This window comes from Haematobia irritans, chromosome 2, assembly GCF_050003625.1.
Source record: "Haematobia irritans isolate KBUSLIRL chromosome 2, ASM5000362v1, whole genome shotgun sequence".
Taxonomy (NCBI): domain Eukaryota; kingdom Metazoa; phylum Arthropoda; class Insecta; order Diptera; family Muscidae; genus Haematobia; species Haematobia irritans.
Window position 1 is genome coordinate 89598939 of NC_134398.1, and position 16948 is coordinate 89615886.

Below are 16948 nucleotides of genomic sequence, written 5' to 3' on the forward strand. Positions count from 1 at the left end.
ATGTGGACCAATTTTTGCATGGTTATTACAGACCATATACTAACACCATGTACCAAATTTCAGCCGGATCGGATGAAATTTGCTTCCCTTAGAGGCCTCACAAGCCAAATCGGGGGATCGGTTTATATGGGGGCTATATATAATTATGGACCGATGTGGCCCAATTTTTGCATGGTTGTTAGAGACCATATACTAACACCATGTACCAAATTTCAGCCAGATCGGATGAAATTTGCTTCTCTTATAGGCCTCACAAGCCAAATTTGGGGGTACGTTTATATGGGGGCTATACGTAAAAGTGAACCGATATGCAATACCATCCGACCAACCGATACCAACCGATATGCAATACCATCCGATATTTGCAATACCATCCGACCTACATCAATAACAACTACTTGTGCCAAGTAATTGCACCACGGAGCCACCGTGGTGCAATGCTTAGCATGCCCGCCTTGCATACATAAGGTCGTGGGTTCGATTCCTGCTTCGACCGAACACCAAAAGTTTTTCAGCGGTGGATTACCCACCTCAGTAATGCTGGTGACATTTCTGAGGGTTTCAAAGCTTCTCTAAGTGGTTTCACTGCAATGTGGAAAGCCGTTCGGACTCGGCTATAAAAAGGAGGTCCCTTGTCATTGAGCTTAACATGGAATCGGGCAGCACTCAGTGATAAGAGAGAAGTTCACCACTGTGGTATCACAATGGACTGAATAGTCTAAGTGAGCCTGATACATCGGGCTGCCACCTAACCTAACCTAACCTAACCTAGCGTGATTTCAACAGACGGACGGACGGACGGACATGCTCAGATCGACTCAGAATTTCACCACGACCCAGAATATATATACTTTATGGGGTCTTAGAGCAATATTTCGATGTGTTACAAACGGAATGACAAAGTTAATATACCCCCATCCTATGGTGGAGGGTATAAAAAAAGTACAATAGTATGAAATTAAATTTTAAAAATTAAAATTGAAATAAATAAAAATGAAAAACATAAAATTGATACGATGACCTAACATGCCGGCCCCATTGAAAGGACTCTTTCAATTTACTAGCAGTGCGAGTTTGTGAATAGGTCGGCGTATAACTCCCTTCATGGTATTGACATTGGCTACTCGAATGCGTCCGTCTCGGCCAGGAACAGCGTTGATGATTCTTCCCATGAGCCATTTTTGAGGAGGAATGTTATATTCGTGAACCAAACCCAGTGAACCAATAATATTTGAGACAGAGGCAGTCCATTTATTTCTAACTTGCAGTTCGTTAATGTACTCATGAGACCATTTCTTCCCAAATCGTTGTTTTATTGCTGTAATCTGAGACCAGTGTTCCAGATTGCTTATATTGTTTGATGTGACTTCACGTTCAGGTAGAGAGCGTAAGGCACTGCCAGTGATGAACTGGCCTGGAGTGAAGGCTTCAAACTCGCTGGGGTCAGGTGACATCGGGGAAATCGGCCTTGAGTTTAAAATGGATTGAATTTCGACTAGTGCTGTGACAAGTTCTTCAAAAGTAAGTCGAGTGTTCGAAAGGGTTCGATTCATAGCCCGCCAAAATGGGGCGCACGTGGCGGAATGAAATGAAAATTTACGAATTCATTGGCACAATAGTTAACTATTTCATTTTGATGATTTTGATCAAAGAGAAACATTTTCAGGTCCTTCAGTTTTGAGTTCGCGCCGACAAAATTAGTGCCATTGTCGCAATAGATGTCCGTCGGTAAACCTCTTCGACCAATCATTCTTTTGAGCGCTTCGATGAAAGCGTCTGTTGACAAATCGGAGACAGCTTCGATGTGGACTGCTTTTGTTGCGAGGCAAACAAAAACAGCAATGTAAGTCTTATAAGGTATTTTACATTGAATGCGTAAGTAAGTGTTGACAGGACCACAGAAATCCCCGGCACATCTCGCAAAACCTGTGGATGGGTTAAGACGATCCACAGGCAAATTTGATATCATTTGTTGAAGAAGTTTTGGCCGATAGCGAATACAATGGGGACATGAGTTAACGATCTTGCGGCAAAGACTTCGTAAGTTGATTATCCAGTAGCGCATTCGGGTCAGCGAAACCAAGGCCTTTGGACCAGCACCATAATTTTTGATATGAAGATGGCGAACGTAACATATTACAAAGTTGTTGTTCTTTGGCAAAATAATTGCATGTTTTTGTGCCTCAGGAATATCAGTCAATTCCAATCGACCTCCAACCTTCAGAATGTCTATGCCACTTGAAGAGTCAATAAACGGGTTGAGACATTTTAGGGAACCTTCAGGATCTTGTTTCATGCACGCTTTATATCATCTTTAAAATGTGTTTGTTGAATATTCCATACAATAGACAGAACAGCGCGATCTAGTTCTTGTAGTTGTAAAGTGTCAGTAGTGGCAAAAGTCGATTTTGAAGACGATAACTTATAGAAAAAGCGAAATATCCAGACAACAACTCGAATAATTTTTATATATGAGCTGCAATTTTTAACAAATTGTGAAACTCTGTTGGGTTGTAATTGAAGATTCAGAGTAGTTTTCCGTTTCTCTTTGTTCACGATTTCATGGTTAATTTCATCACACCTGTTTGGAGGCCATTTCTCTGACTCCTGAGTAAGAAAATCTGGGCCAGAAAACCAAATTGATGACTTTAGTTCTTGAACAGTAGATCCCCTTGAGACAATATCAGCAGGATTCAAACTGGAAGGTACATGGCGCCATTTCCAACCACTTGTAGAACCTGTATTTCAGAAATTCTGTTCCCCACGAATACAGAAAGTGTCGAAGAATGTTGCTTGAGCCAATGAAGAACTATCTGCGAGTCAGTCCACAAAAATACGGAACTTTTTGGAATGTTAAGAATATTTTGTGTTTTCATATATAATCGAGACAAAAGTTGCGCTCTACACAGTCCTAAATTCGGCAATGACTTTCGTTTGGTTGGGGCAACTCTAGATTTAGCTGTGTAAAGTTGTGAATGCACTTTACCAGACATAGTTTTGACTCTGATATAGAGACAACAACCATAAGCTCGAATTGAAGAATCACAGAACCGATGCAATTGGATGGAAATTGGATTGGTTGACAAACAATAGCGAGAAATTTGAAGAGCAGGTAATAATTCTAAATCGTGAACTAAATTCATCCAAGCAGTATGTAAGTCTTTTGGAACAGTTTCATCCCAGCCAATGTTGAGTATCCATAGTTCTTGAAGGATAATTTTGGCTTTTATTATAAGAGGTGCCAGAAATCCAAGAGGATCGAAAAGCGAAGACGAGAGTGACAAAATAGTGCGTTTTGTTGCTGATCCAGAGTAGGACTTAGGCGAGAAAGAAAATAAGAAATTATCTGTTTGTTGGTCCCAAGAAATGCCCAATGCACTTGTAAATGAGGACTCGTCCAAATTCAAATCTTTAACCGTTTTATCATTGCGAAAACTCTTATGATTTGAATGCCATTTATCCAATTGGGAACAAGCCATTTTCAAAAATTTCAGTAACTTGGTACTTCAGGTCGGATAATTCTTCGATAGTTTCAGCACCTCCAAGAAAATCATCAACGTAGAAAGAAGTTTTAATAGCCTTTGCGCCAAGTTCAAAAATATCCATAAATTCATCAGCAATATACTGCAATGAGCGAACCGCGAGAAAAGGGGCAGCTGAAGTTCCACATGTGACAGTGTTTAACTGGTATGTTTTTATTTAATCTTGATTTGAGTATCTCCACAAAATATATTGAAATCTACGATCTCTCTGGTCAATCAAAACTTGCCTATACATTTTTACAATATCGGCAGTGAGAGCGAAGCGATACAAGCGAAAACGTAGAAGCAGTAAAAATAATTCTTCTTGAATTGTAGGGCCAACCATTAACATTTCATTTAACGATTTGTGATTTGATGTGGGGCAAGATGCGTCAAAAACGACACGAAGTTTAGTCGACGTACTGTCCGGTTTAAAGACGCAGTGATGAGGAATATAATAGTGTGGTTCATGTAGTTTCGGATTTTCCACCAGGCTCATGTGTCCTGAATTTTCGTACTCCTTCACGAAGCATTATATTTGCCAGTGACAATCCACCCAAATAAAGTTTTTTGTAGTTTTGGTAGATCTGGGCCAAGTTTGATTTGACCAACGGACAAAATATCGAAGAATGTTTCTGTACCAATAAGCAAATCGATTTTCTTAGATTTAAAAAAACCTTCATCAGCACGTTGAGTATTAGGAGGAAGATTCCATGTTGAGACATCCAGTTCCGAATCAGGTTAATACCAGATGTGCCTAACGTAGTGGATTACACTTTGGCGAGTCCACTTTTCGACAAGAAGTTTGAGACTCTAATCCCCAACAGTGAGGCGTGGTGCACACAGACCCCGGGGAATAAAGAATATATAGATTTCTACACTGATGGCTCCAAATTGGATGGACAAGTGGGGTTCGGAGTATATTCTAATGATCTGGAACTTCGAATAGCGAAAAGATTACCTAATCACTGTAGTGTTTTTCAGGCTGAAATATTAGCAATAAGAGAGGTGGCGAATTGGCTGAGAAGTAATGTTCCAAAAAATGTGGGCATTAATATATACTCAGACAGTCAACCTGCAATAAAATCCTTGGACTCTGTGTTCCTCAACTCGAAAACGGCCATCGACTGCCGCAAATCTCTCAATGAGATGGCTGAGCAGTACAATATTCACCTAATATGGGTGCCTGGCCATAGGAACATACCGGGGAACTGCGAAGCGGATGAGTTGGCAAGGCTAGGGACTACCTTACATATTCCAGGGGAACTAGAATTTGTTGGTATGCCCCTAGCTACCTGCAAGCTCATGCTACGTGAGAAGGCTGTTATGATGGCAAATGTTCGATGGGAGAATTGCAAGGGTTGTAACGACACCAAGCAAATATGGCCCCATTTCAACTTAAACCGCACACTAGATATGCTAATGTTCTCGAGACGTCAGATATCACTCCTGATATCTGCTATAACGGGTCGCTGCCTGATAGGCGATTTTGCAAAAACTATTGGCGCGAAGTATAATGACTATTGTATGAGCTGTCATGATGCGGAGGAAAAAGAATCAATTAAACACCTCTTGTGTGAGTGTCCTGCATTTTGTGTAAAGCGCAAGCAACTTTTAGGAGCATATAGCTTCAGATTACTGGCGGATCTGGAAAACGTTAACTTAAGCAGTCTGCTACTGTTTTTGGAACAATCTGGTTGGTTCAACAAAGAAAAATAATCAAGAAGGTTCAGCGGTTAAAACTAGAAGTGCCCATATGTAATAGGTACTTTTAGTTAATGTGGTATCACAATGGACTGAATAGTCTAAGTGAGCCTGAATCTTAATCGGGCTGCCACTTTAACCTAACCTAACCTAATACGATATGTGTGGTGTGATACAAAAGGAAAGTGGCACTTCATAGTTAGTTATCCGAGATTTAACAGTTGTGGAACAATTATGCTTGATTTTTGTACAAGTGCTACCAATGCTAGAAACTTCAACTGATTTTTTAACTCGTTGTAGTTTCAGACGATGTGCAAACTCATATGTGACGAAATTTACTTGTGAACAAGAATCTAGAAGAGCCCTTCCTATCTTATACAAACCAGAATCGTCTTTAACGAAACCATTGCAGTTGTGAGAAGAATATGAGGAGACGACGCTTCCATGTGTGTATGGACTGAGGCAGATGTATTGTTAGTGACAGCGCTGGAGGTGGATGGCGTTGGCTCTGAAGTAGTCGATCTTGGACCCAACTGGGAACGATGAAGCATGGTGTGATGCGATCGAGAACAGGTTTTGCATTTAAACGATGACGGGCAATTAGTCAATTGATGACCTTTAGCAAGACAATTAATGCAAAGACCAAGTTTTTTTTACATTTTCAAACTGAAGGGGCACATCCATATCCTTAAAGCGTTGGCATTGAGCTATATAATGATCAGATTTAGAACAAAAGGCACAAACACGTTTTGTACACGAGAAAGAATACACTTGTTTGGATGGCTTTTGCGAAGATTTTCCAGAATGGTATTCCGGACGAAGTTATGTTGGTGTCAAGTGATTCTAACTATTGACATCTTCTTTCAAGAACCTTGGAACAATCATCCCAAGTTGGCAATTGGCTAAAGTCGAGAGAGTCTTTCCATTTGCGTTTGGTATCGCCATCAACCTTTTGCATAACAATGTGAATCAGCATTGCGTTGACAATATCATTATCTGAACCAAGCGATTGTAATGAACTGTAAAGTGCTGAAACATTATCCACAAGGCTTCTTAATTGACCAGAATTTGACTTTGAGACATCAGGAAGTTAAAAAAGAGTTGAAATATTTTCCATAAAAATCAATGTATTGTTGTCGTAGCGAGATTTTAGACGTTCTAACGCCTTGGGATAATTTTCATTCGTGATTTGAAATGCTTTCACAGTTTCCAGAGCATGTCCTTGGAGGCAGTTTAGTAAATGGTTGAATTTTTCGATATTGGAGAGCCCATGTTCACGACCGATAATTTGTTTAAAAGTAATGAAATTTTTGTACTCACTGCATTTCCCATTAAAGCTAGGTAATTTTAGACGAGGGAGTTTATTTGTTGGTACCGGTATAGAAAATGATGATTCGGACAATTTTGTGTTATGCCCTTCATCAGTAAGTTGCTGTTGTATGTTAGAACTGATATACCAATACAAGTCCTCAATGTCTCCACGACCATTGTCATCAGGGTCAAGATTTTCAATTTTTGTTTGGGTCGAAAGAATTTGTTTAAAATATGATTCTAAGATTCCAAGGCGACACTTCAAATCCGCGACAGAAAGATTTTTATTTTTGGCATTTGCCTCAATCACTGTTTTTATACGAGAAATATTTTTCTTCGTTATGGTACGTTGTTGTTTTAATTCTTCCAAACTCATGTTTTTTTTTAAAATGGAGAAATGACAGCACAAATTTATACAAAATTATTACGTAACAGTGGGGAGACAAAGCTTGCAAAATATACAACAACAAAATTTTATTTAAATTATTTTGTAGTACAATTATTGGCCAATAAAAAAAATATTAAATAAATCAAACGGCTTGAATTTGGGACAACACACTTTTATTTGCCTTATTTGTAATAAATCACAATGTTTTATGTTTGTACCACTCTTGAGACAAATTTGAAACTATTGCTTTTTGATGGCTTTGCAATGGCAATTAAATGGAAACACAACAACAATTTTTTTAAATGGCTCACAAGAACACACCCGCGAGACAAAACAGTTTTATTGGAAAATATTTCACAAATTTGAATGTTTAAGAATTTTCCTTTTTTTATATTGGAATTGGAGCAGAATTAGTAATAGCAAATTTGTTTAATTTTTATTGTTCCCACTGCGACTTGATTTTGTACACAATAATTTGGATATTTTTTATTGTAATTAATAGAGACAAATATTTCAATAAATTTGATTGTTTTAGAACGAAAAGTTTATTTGAGTTATTTCACTTGGGTTTGTTCTTTGTTGGGAAATATGTACACTGTACTTGGTGATTTGATTGGTTTTTGTTCGCGATAATACGAGAAAGTGTTTTTAATTTCCAAATTGTTTAAAAAATTTCCCACGAAAACGACGAGAAAATAGAGAACTTCCGCACGAAAACGATAAATTGTTTGTAATATTTTCACACTGTTCTGTCACGGTCGCCAAAATGTACGATTAGGAGCTTTTTCCTAACCGGCAAAGTCGTTATTTATTAATTTTAAAAACTTTGCAAAAATTAATTTAAGGGCCAGTGGGAAACACGATAAAATAAGAAGACGAGATATGTCGACAGTTCGATTACAAAATTACAATAACTTTATTACTTAAAATTCTACCTATGCGGGAATGACGACAAAAAAGGGAATCAAAAATAAAAAGTATATAAATATGTATGTTTGTGCCCTTCATTGGTTGTTTCATTTGTTTGTCTTGTAAGCGACAGTTAGAAGACAACAACAACAATGACAATATGTATGCTTACCTCGATCGATGCTTTTGCTCTGCTTAAAATAACCTAAGCAGAGAAAGCATCGATAGAGGCAGAGGTAAACAAAACAACAGGTATGCACAAATAAATAACGCGAAGTAAATTGCAAATTAACAAGAACAACCAAACGACATGAAATAAATAAAAAATATGTAAAAAGTAAAAGTAATAAACAAATAAATAAAAATGAAACCAAACAAATAAAATATCAATGAGAAAAGCAAATAGTATACCCAGAAAAAAGTGACCTCTTCTTTAAGTTAAAATGAACTTATTGTGAAGAAAATTGAACTTCGTATAGCGCCAAAGACATTTTTATTTGTTTGAACGATATGATTTTCGTAGAAATTAGATAGAATGCATTCCATATATTAGTTAACCTTTTCCTATATTTATGTACCACTATACTACAGAATGAAAAAATGTAACTGAATTGAATTCATATATGGAATGATTTTATTGACAAACAAGTTTCATTCATTTGGATAAATCTTACATATTTGTGGTAAACCTTTTACTTCGAAATTAGAACTGCTTATCTTCGTTTTTAAATAGAATTTTATTTATTTATATAGGCCATTTTTCTTCAATAAAAGACATGTTTTATTAATATATTAAATATATTTATTTAGAATCAACAGCATCGACTGGCCTTGAAATATTTTTTCTTCTTCTAGTACCTTTCACTTTGAAAAAGTTGCTGCCTAGCAATTTTGTCCACTTTTTTCCAATTTCAATACATACAAATATAAACAAAAAATCCTAAACCAATTTTTTCACAAAAGGTTAGCGTCACTGAATATTACCTGATAATCGAAGATTCCAAAATGAAGTCGAATGAAGGGGTTGTTATTCTGCTGGTGTTTTCTTTTTTTATAAACCAATTTTCAAAAAATTTTCTCACTAATTTAAAATAACAAATATTTTATATATTTTATTTGTTTTTATTATATTATTTTACTATAATATTTTTTAACAATCTCTCCGTATACCATAACAACGCGATTCCAACTAAAAACAACCCACGCGCAAACATATCGATGACAGGTATCGATTACAGGTAGATAAAAGAAATGTAGGAAATTTTCCTATATTCTAATAAGTGTGTTTCCTTAAGTTGTGAAAGGATTGAATACTTCGTAGTAGGAATATACATAAATAAAATAAATAAATAAATTTATCATTTTATAAGAATCTTTACTAAATTTGAGGTAACTTGGTTTTAGTTCGGATTTTGTTTATTTTTACGAATGCTTTGTTATCAGTGAATAAAATTTTCTTGTTCAGTAGTAAATTCTTATACCCAGCGAAGAAAACAGTATTAGTAAAATTACATGCCTTATTCTAGTTAATGAACTATTCCTAACTGCTTTCAGTTTAGGATTTTTTTACTGAAACCAGTAAATTTTATTATTTGACACAAAAATTTAACTGAATGGAAATAAAATGGCTAAACTAAATTGATGAACATTTTTTCCTTTAGTTTCGAAGACACTTTTTTCTGGATGTACACTAAAAAAATAAAGTACAATAGTATGAAATGAAAATTTAAAAATTGAAATTGAAATAAATAAAAATGAAAACCATAAAATTAATACGATGACCTAACATTTGTACTGGGCACCGGGATAATAAACACAAAACAAGATGTAAACAAAAGGAGCACAGCAATTGATGTTGCAAAACAAGGGGTAGCACTTCAACCCAAAGATTATAGAAGAGGAAGATGGGAGATTGGCTGAGCACATCAAACCATTTACCACATTAGTTTAATACTCGAACCAAACGTGTATACGACAAGTATTGACATAACATTAAAATGCAAATAAAAAGAAATTAAGAGCACGAAATAAATTTCCATAAAGGGGAAAATGTAATTTTTTTTATTGTTGCCTAAAATTTAACATTGTTTCATTAAGAAAATTACATTTTTCATTTAAAAAATAAAAACTAAAAACAACTAAAAGATTACAAACATGTTTTAAACTAATCTGGTAAATGCAACATTTGGTATGACGCAAGCCAATCTCCCATCTTCCTCAAATCTATAATCTTTGTATACGACAAGTATTGGCATAGCATTAAAATGCAAATAAAAAGAAATTAAGAGCACGAAATAAATTTCCATAAAGGGGAAAATATAATTTTTTTGTTGTTGCCTAAAATTTAACATTGTTTCATTAAGAAAATTACATTTTTCATTTAAAAAATAAAAACGAAAAACAACTAAAAGTTTACAAACATGTATTAAACTAATCTGGTAAATGCAACATTTGTTATGACGCAAGCCAATCTCCCATCTTCCTCTTCTATAATATTTGTTTCAACCAACATGTATAGTACCGTGGTAGCAACGAATGGAATCACAAGAATTAATTGCTATGTTCCTAAAAATAAAATGCAGCATTGTAAAATTAGTTTTTTAAACCAGAGTTATTTGTAAAATAACTTCTTCTGCTTCTTCTTTTTCAAATTAATTATTATGTATGCGAGTGTGTGTAAATCGAGCCACTAGTTGCGTATGTATATGTAAACATTTCGTGACATTTTGCGATGTTGTCAATAACATTTTGATGAAATAAACACACAAAAGTCCCAAAATGGCTTTTTTTCCTTCAAAATATATTGTCAAGACTATCATATTTCAACGCGAAACAATGATTGAGGGGAACTTTTTTCGCACCAACAAACAGAGTACCGGCCTTTACACAGAAATTTAACTTAATGAAAATAAAATGGGTAGACTAAATTAATGAACATTTTTTCCTTCAGTTTCGAAGCCCACTTTTTTCTGGGTGTAAAGAAACCTTTTAGAAAGAAAACGCCAACATAATAAAAAACCCTTTATTCGTCTTCATATTGGAATCTTCAATGATTAACATACAGGGGAACCACCGTGGTGCAATGGTTAGCATGCCCGCCTTGCATACACAAGGTCGTGGGTTCGATTCCTGCTTCGACCGAACACCAAACAGTTTTTCAGCGGTGGATTATCCCACCTCAGTAATGCTGGTGACATTTCTGAGGGTTTCAAAGTTTCTCTAAGTGGTTTCACTGCAATGTGGAATGCCGTTCGGACTTGGCTATAAAAAGGAGGTCCCTTGTCATTGAGCTTAACATAGAATCGGGCAGCACTCAGTGATAAGAGAGAAGTTCACCAATGTGGTATCACAATGGACTGAATAGTCTAAGTGAGCCTGATACATCAGGCTACCACCTAACCTAACCTAACCTATGGTTTTATTGATTGAAATTGTAAAAGGAGGACAAAATCGTTAGGCAGCAACTTATTAACAGCCTATTTCTGATATCCGAATTCTACTCTTTGGTCGCATGCAAAACGAAAATCAGCTGGTTTTGGTTTCTCTAAGCTCTATCTAAACGACAAAAGAGACTAAAATCAATGCGAATGAAATCGTGACGTTACCACTAAAATTGGGCTTCTCTAACTCCATTCGTTCGTATTTTGTCGAACAGAAATTTCAAATCCACTCACTTTACACAAACCTTTCGTTTTGTGGAAAAAGGTATTCATAAATAAGGAAAAAGCTAATAACCGATAACTTGATTAACGCTTTTTAGTCAAATATGTGATAAAGGTTGTTTATATCGATCTATTAGACCGTTTAAGAAAAATTCTAAAACGAACAAATAAAGGGTGATTCTTTTGAGGTTAGGATTTTCATGCATTAGTATTTGACAGATCACGTGGGATTTCAGACATGGTGTCAAAGAGAAAGATGCTCAGTATGCTTTGACATTTCATCATGAATACACTTACTAACGAGCAACGCTTGCAAATCATTGAATTTTATTACCAAAATCAGTGGCAGAAAATCCGCTTTTTTATCGACAAATTTTGTTCAGCGATGAGGCTCATTTCTGGTTGAATGGCTACGTAAATAAGCAAAATTGCCGCATTTGGAGTGAAGAGCAACCAGAAGCCGTTCAAGAACTGCCCATGCATCCCGAAAAATGCACTGTTTGGTGTGGTTTGTACGCTGGTGGAATCATTGGACCGTATTTTTTCAAAGATGCTGTTGGACGCAACGTTACGGTGAATGGCGATCGCTATCGTTCGATGCTAACAAACTTTTTGTTGCCAAAAATGGAAGAACTGAACTTGGTTGACATGTGGTTTCAACAAGATGGCGCTACATGCCACACAACTCGCGATTCTATGGCCATTTTGAGGGAAAACTTCGGAGAACAATTCATCTCAAGAAATGGACCGGTAAGTTGGCCACCAAGATCATGCGATTTGACGCCTTTAGACTATTTTTTGTGGGGCTACGTCAAGTCTAAAGTCTACAGAAATAAGCCAGCAACTATTCCAGCTTTGGAAGACAACATTTCCGAAGAAATTCGGGCTATTCCGGCCGAAATGCTCGAAAAAGTTGCCCAAAATTGGACTTTCCGAATGGACCACCTAAGACGCAGCCGCGGTCAACATTTAAATGAAATTATCTTCAAAAAGTAAATGTCATGGACCAATCTAACGTTTCAAATAAAGAACCGATGAGATTTTGCAAATTTTATGCGTTTTTTTTAAAAAAAAAGTTATCAAGCTCTTAACAAATCACCCTTTACATACATGTTGTAATGGACTTTTTTATTAATTCCAAAAAAGGAAAAATTTTAACGTATTTCTCCTGAACCCAATTAGTAGGATTGGAATCGAAATTCGATAATTTAAATCATATATCGATCGCGACACTGCATACACACTCAAAAAAATAGCTTCTGTAACATATACCCCAAACACATTTTGCTTCAAGCATATATATTTTCAGGCTTGGTCCAAACAAAATATTGTTTGTGTTATTCAAACATATTATGTTACACCTTAGGGCATACACTGGTAGAAAAAAAATTAGTGAAATATTCTTTGTGTGGATATATTTTTAAGGCCCCAATTGGTTATTTCCATTATTTTATTTGCAGCATACTTTGTAGGTCTATCTTTCTAAACACATATATGTTTATAGGCTATTTCTAAATTAATATATTTTTGCATCTAAGCATATTATATTTACAAACATTTTATGTCCCAAACATAATATGTTCTAACATATTAACATATATGTCCCAAACATGTTATGCTATTTATGAACATAGTTTATGCTTGCACTTAAAAATATTGTGTTAAAAAAATTTGAGTTCCAAACATATAATGTTTACATCCAAACATATGAAAAACAGTCTTTTTCGTCCGTGCAGTATCTGTCTGTCAAAGTTACTAAACCTTTTCTCGTGGTTCAGATTCTTCCTCTTAAAACTTGTTCGCCGAGATCTTTCTATTCTTTTCAACACGTGAACAGTTAAAATCGCTCCCAATCAAAAATAAAACTTCGAAAATTCTGAGTTTTTATGAATAGTGAATTTAATACAGGGAAAAAATTGAAACCAGCAATGTCAAAAAATTCTCAAATCGGCACATTTTTCCATTTAAAGGAATTTACCTTTCCCAAGGGAATTGCTATAATTTTACTAACTTGTATGAAGTTTTTACTTTACGTTCTTAACAGCATTACCTTTTTATATTTTCTATATTAGAAATAATACTTTGATGTTTGGGATTTCCAAAATTTTGGTGTATACATGCGAGGAATCTGCCAGTTTTATATATATAAAGCAAGTACCCATTGACTTTAGTTGCCCTGGAAAAAGAATTTGACATTTAACCCCTGGGTTATCCAACCTCAAAATAATTTGTTGGGATATTTATGGTCATAAAATTGCGTCATAAGAATTACAGGCGTTGCTATGGGCCTACTAAACTAAAAACCGTTGAGAGCTGATTGGGAGAAAAAAATTAACAGAGCAGATCCCACAAAAATACCAATCTTCCAATAACAATCAACAAAGAAAATCCACTGGAAATACAAATGTGTAAAACCGTTTCTAACACCACCTGCAAAAGAATTTTGTTAAACAGCATAAAGCTCGGAGCTCACTGCACTTCTAAATCTTGACTACAAACAAAAAATAAAACCTTTTAATTCATAACTACAATGTTAGAAAAATATGTTTTTCATATGTTCCGATATAAACAAAATGTTTCGGGCACAATTTTTAAACACAATATATTTAAGGGCAAACATGTAATGTTCCTAAATTAACACTAAATATTTGGAACACATGTTAATATGTTAGAAGATATGTTTGGGACAAAAATGTTTCATAAAAATAATATGTGTGAATGTATACATATATAAATTTACAAATATTGAGTAAACATATATATATTGTGGTATTTTATTCAGAGAGCGACAGAGAGAGGGAGAAAGTATAGAGAAAGAAATAGAGATGGAAACCGGGAGAGTTGACCAAAGATATCACCATAACCAGTGCTGCCGCTAGTGAAAAATTGAGTGAAGTAGATTTTGGACAAAAGTGGAGTAGATTGAATAAAATTGAAGTAGCATACATTTTTGAAAACAAAACAATAGAATTCATTTTATTATACCCTCCACCATAGGATGGGGGTATATTAACTTTGTCATTCCGTTTGTAACACATCGAAATATTGCTCTAAGGCCCCATAAAGTATATATTCTGGGTCGTGGTAAAATTCTGTGTCGATCTGAGCATGTCCGTCCGTCTGTTGAAATCACGCTAACTTCCGAACGAAAGAAGCTATCATCTTGAAACTTGGCACAAGTACACCCAGAAAAAAGTGCCTTCGAAACTAAAGGAAAAAATTTCCATCAATATAGTTTATCCATTTTATTTCCATTAAGGTAAATTTTTGTGAAAATAATAAAATTTACTCGTTTCAGTAAAAAAATCCTAAACTGTAAGCAGTTAGGAATAGTTCATTAACTAGAATAAGGCATGGAATTTTACTCATACTATTTTCTTCGCTGGGTATAAGAATTTACTACTGAAAAAGAAAATTTTATTCACCGATAACAAAGCATTCGTAAAAATAAACAAAAACCGAACTAAAACCAAGTTTCCTCAAAATTAGTAAAATTTCTTATAAAATGATAATTGCGACTTCCTTTATAATAGAAAGTTTTTCATACATACGAACAACACTTGGCATAGAAAAATATTTTAGTTCATTCGTACTAAGAAGTATGCAATCCTTTCAAAACTTAAGGAAACACACTTGTTAGAATATAGGAAATTTTCCTAAATTTCTATTGTCTACCTGCAATCGATACCTGTCATCGTAATCGATGTGTTTGCGCGTGGGTGTAATCGATATATTTGCGCGTCGGTTGTTTTTTTAGTTGGAATCGCGTTGTTTTGGTATACGGAGAGATTGTTAAAAAATAATATGGTAAAATAATATAATAAATAACAAATAAAATATATAAAATATTTGTTATTTTAAATTAGTGAGAAAAATTTTCGTTTTTTTTTAATAAATCTATCAATGTTCGTGATAGTGTATAAAGAAAGAAAACACCAGCAGAATAACAACCCTTTCATTTCATTTCAGGTAATATTCAGTGACGCTAACCTTTTGCAACAAAATGTTTTATGATTTTTTATATTTGTAGGTATTGAAATTGTAAAAGGAGGACAAAATCGTTAGGCAGCAACTTATTAAAAGTGAAAAGTACAAGAAGAAGAAAAAGTGCGTTTTACAGTTGATAATATCACACGGAATTTGGAAATAGTGGAATAATAAACTAATATTTCAAAGAGATTCGATGCTGTTGATTCTTAATAAATATATTCAATATATTAATAAAACATGTCTTGTATTGAAGATAAAATTGCTTATAGAAATAAATAAAATTGTATTTAAAAACGAAGGTAAGCAGTTCTAATTATGAAGTAAAAGTTTTACCACAAATGTGTAAGATTTGTCGAAATGAATGAAAAAATTTCAATAAAATCATTCCATATATGAATTCAAATTAGTTAAATTTTTTCATTCTGTAGTATAGTGGTATATAAATATAGGAAAATGTTAACTAATATATGGAATGCATTATTCCTAATTTCTACGAAAATCACATCGTTCAAACAAATAAAAATGTCTTTGGCGCTATACGAAGTTCAACTTTCTTCACAATGAGTTCATTTTAACTTAAAGAAGGGGTCACTTTTTTCTGGGTGTGGGTATATGAGTCTAAATCGGTCGAAAGATATATTCGGGGGATATATCAAAATCTGAACCGAATTTTGCAAGCGTAGTTAGAATGTTAATTGTACTCCTTCTGCAAAATTTCACGTAAATCGGAGTAAAACTTTTGCCTCTGTGGTCATATTAATCCAAATCGAATTCTATATATGGGAGTTATATCTAAATCTGAATCGATTTAAGTAAAATTTACCACACTTGGCTACACTACTAATTGTATTCCTAGTGCAACATTTCAAGCAAATTAGAATAAAACTTTGGCTTCTGGGCCATATAAGTCCATATCGGGCGAAAGATATATATGGGAGCTATATCTAGGTTAGGTTAGGTTAGGTTAGGTTATGTGGCAGCCCGATGTATCAGGTATGCTAACCATTGCACCACGGTGGCTCCCGAGAGCTATATCTAAATCGGAACTATTAACCGTACGCCTTGTGCAAAATTTGAAGCAAATCAGGGCAAAACTCTGGCTTTTGAGGCTACATAAGTGTAAATCGGACGAAAGATATAACATATATGGGAGCTATATCTAAATCGGAACCGATTTAGCTGATAATCTGAAACAATTTTTTTTTCAAAATCCATAGCGATTGTTTTGAGCCAAAGTGAAATTCTGTGCCAAATTTGAGAACGATCGGACTTAAATTGCGAGCTGTTCTTTGCACACAAAATTACATATACAGACTTTTCTGAAACCAATCGTTACTAAAGCGTTACATACAAATGCACAAACTTATTATACCCTATGCCACAGTAGTGGTGAAGGGTATAAAAATAACATTCAAGATTTTTCTTCTTGTAAGGACTTAATGAATGAGCAAACGTTTGCGAAA

The 16948-nt window shown here is 34.8% G+C and overlaps 1 protein-coding gene across 1 annotated transcript; it reads right to left on the bottom strand.

Moving 5' to 3' along the window:
* Positions 1–1549: 1549 nt before the first annotated feature.
* LOC142224745 (uncharacterized) lies at positions 1550–2296 on the bottom strand. The gene has a single exon (XM_075294531.1). The coding sequence runs from the start codon at positions 2294–2296 to the stop codon at positions 1550–1552; it is 747 nt and encodes a 248-aa protein (XP_075150646.1).
* Between the last annotated feature and the right edge of the window lie 14652 nt (positions 2297–16948).

Coding starts and splice junctions, on each gene's coding strand:
- LOC142224745 (XM_075294531.1), bottom strand. CDS start 2,296: ATGAAACAAGATCCTGAAGGTTCCCTAAAATGTCTCAACCCGTTTATT.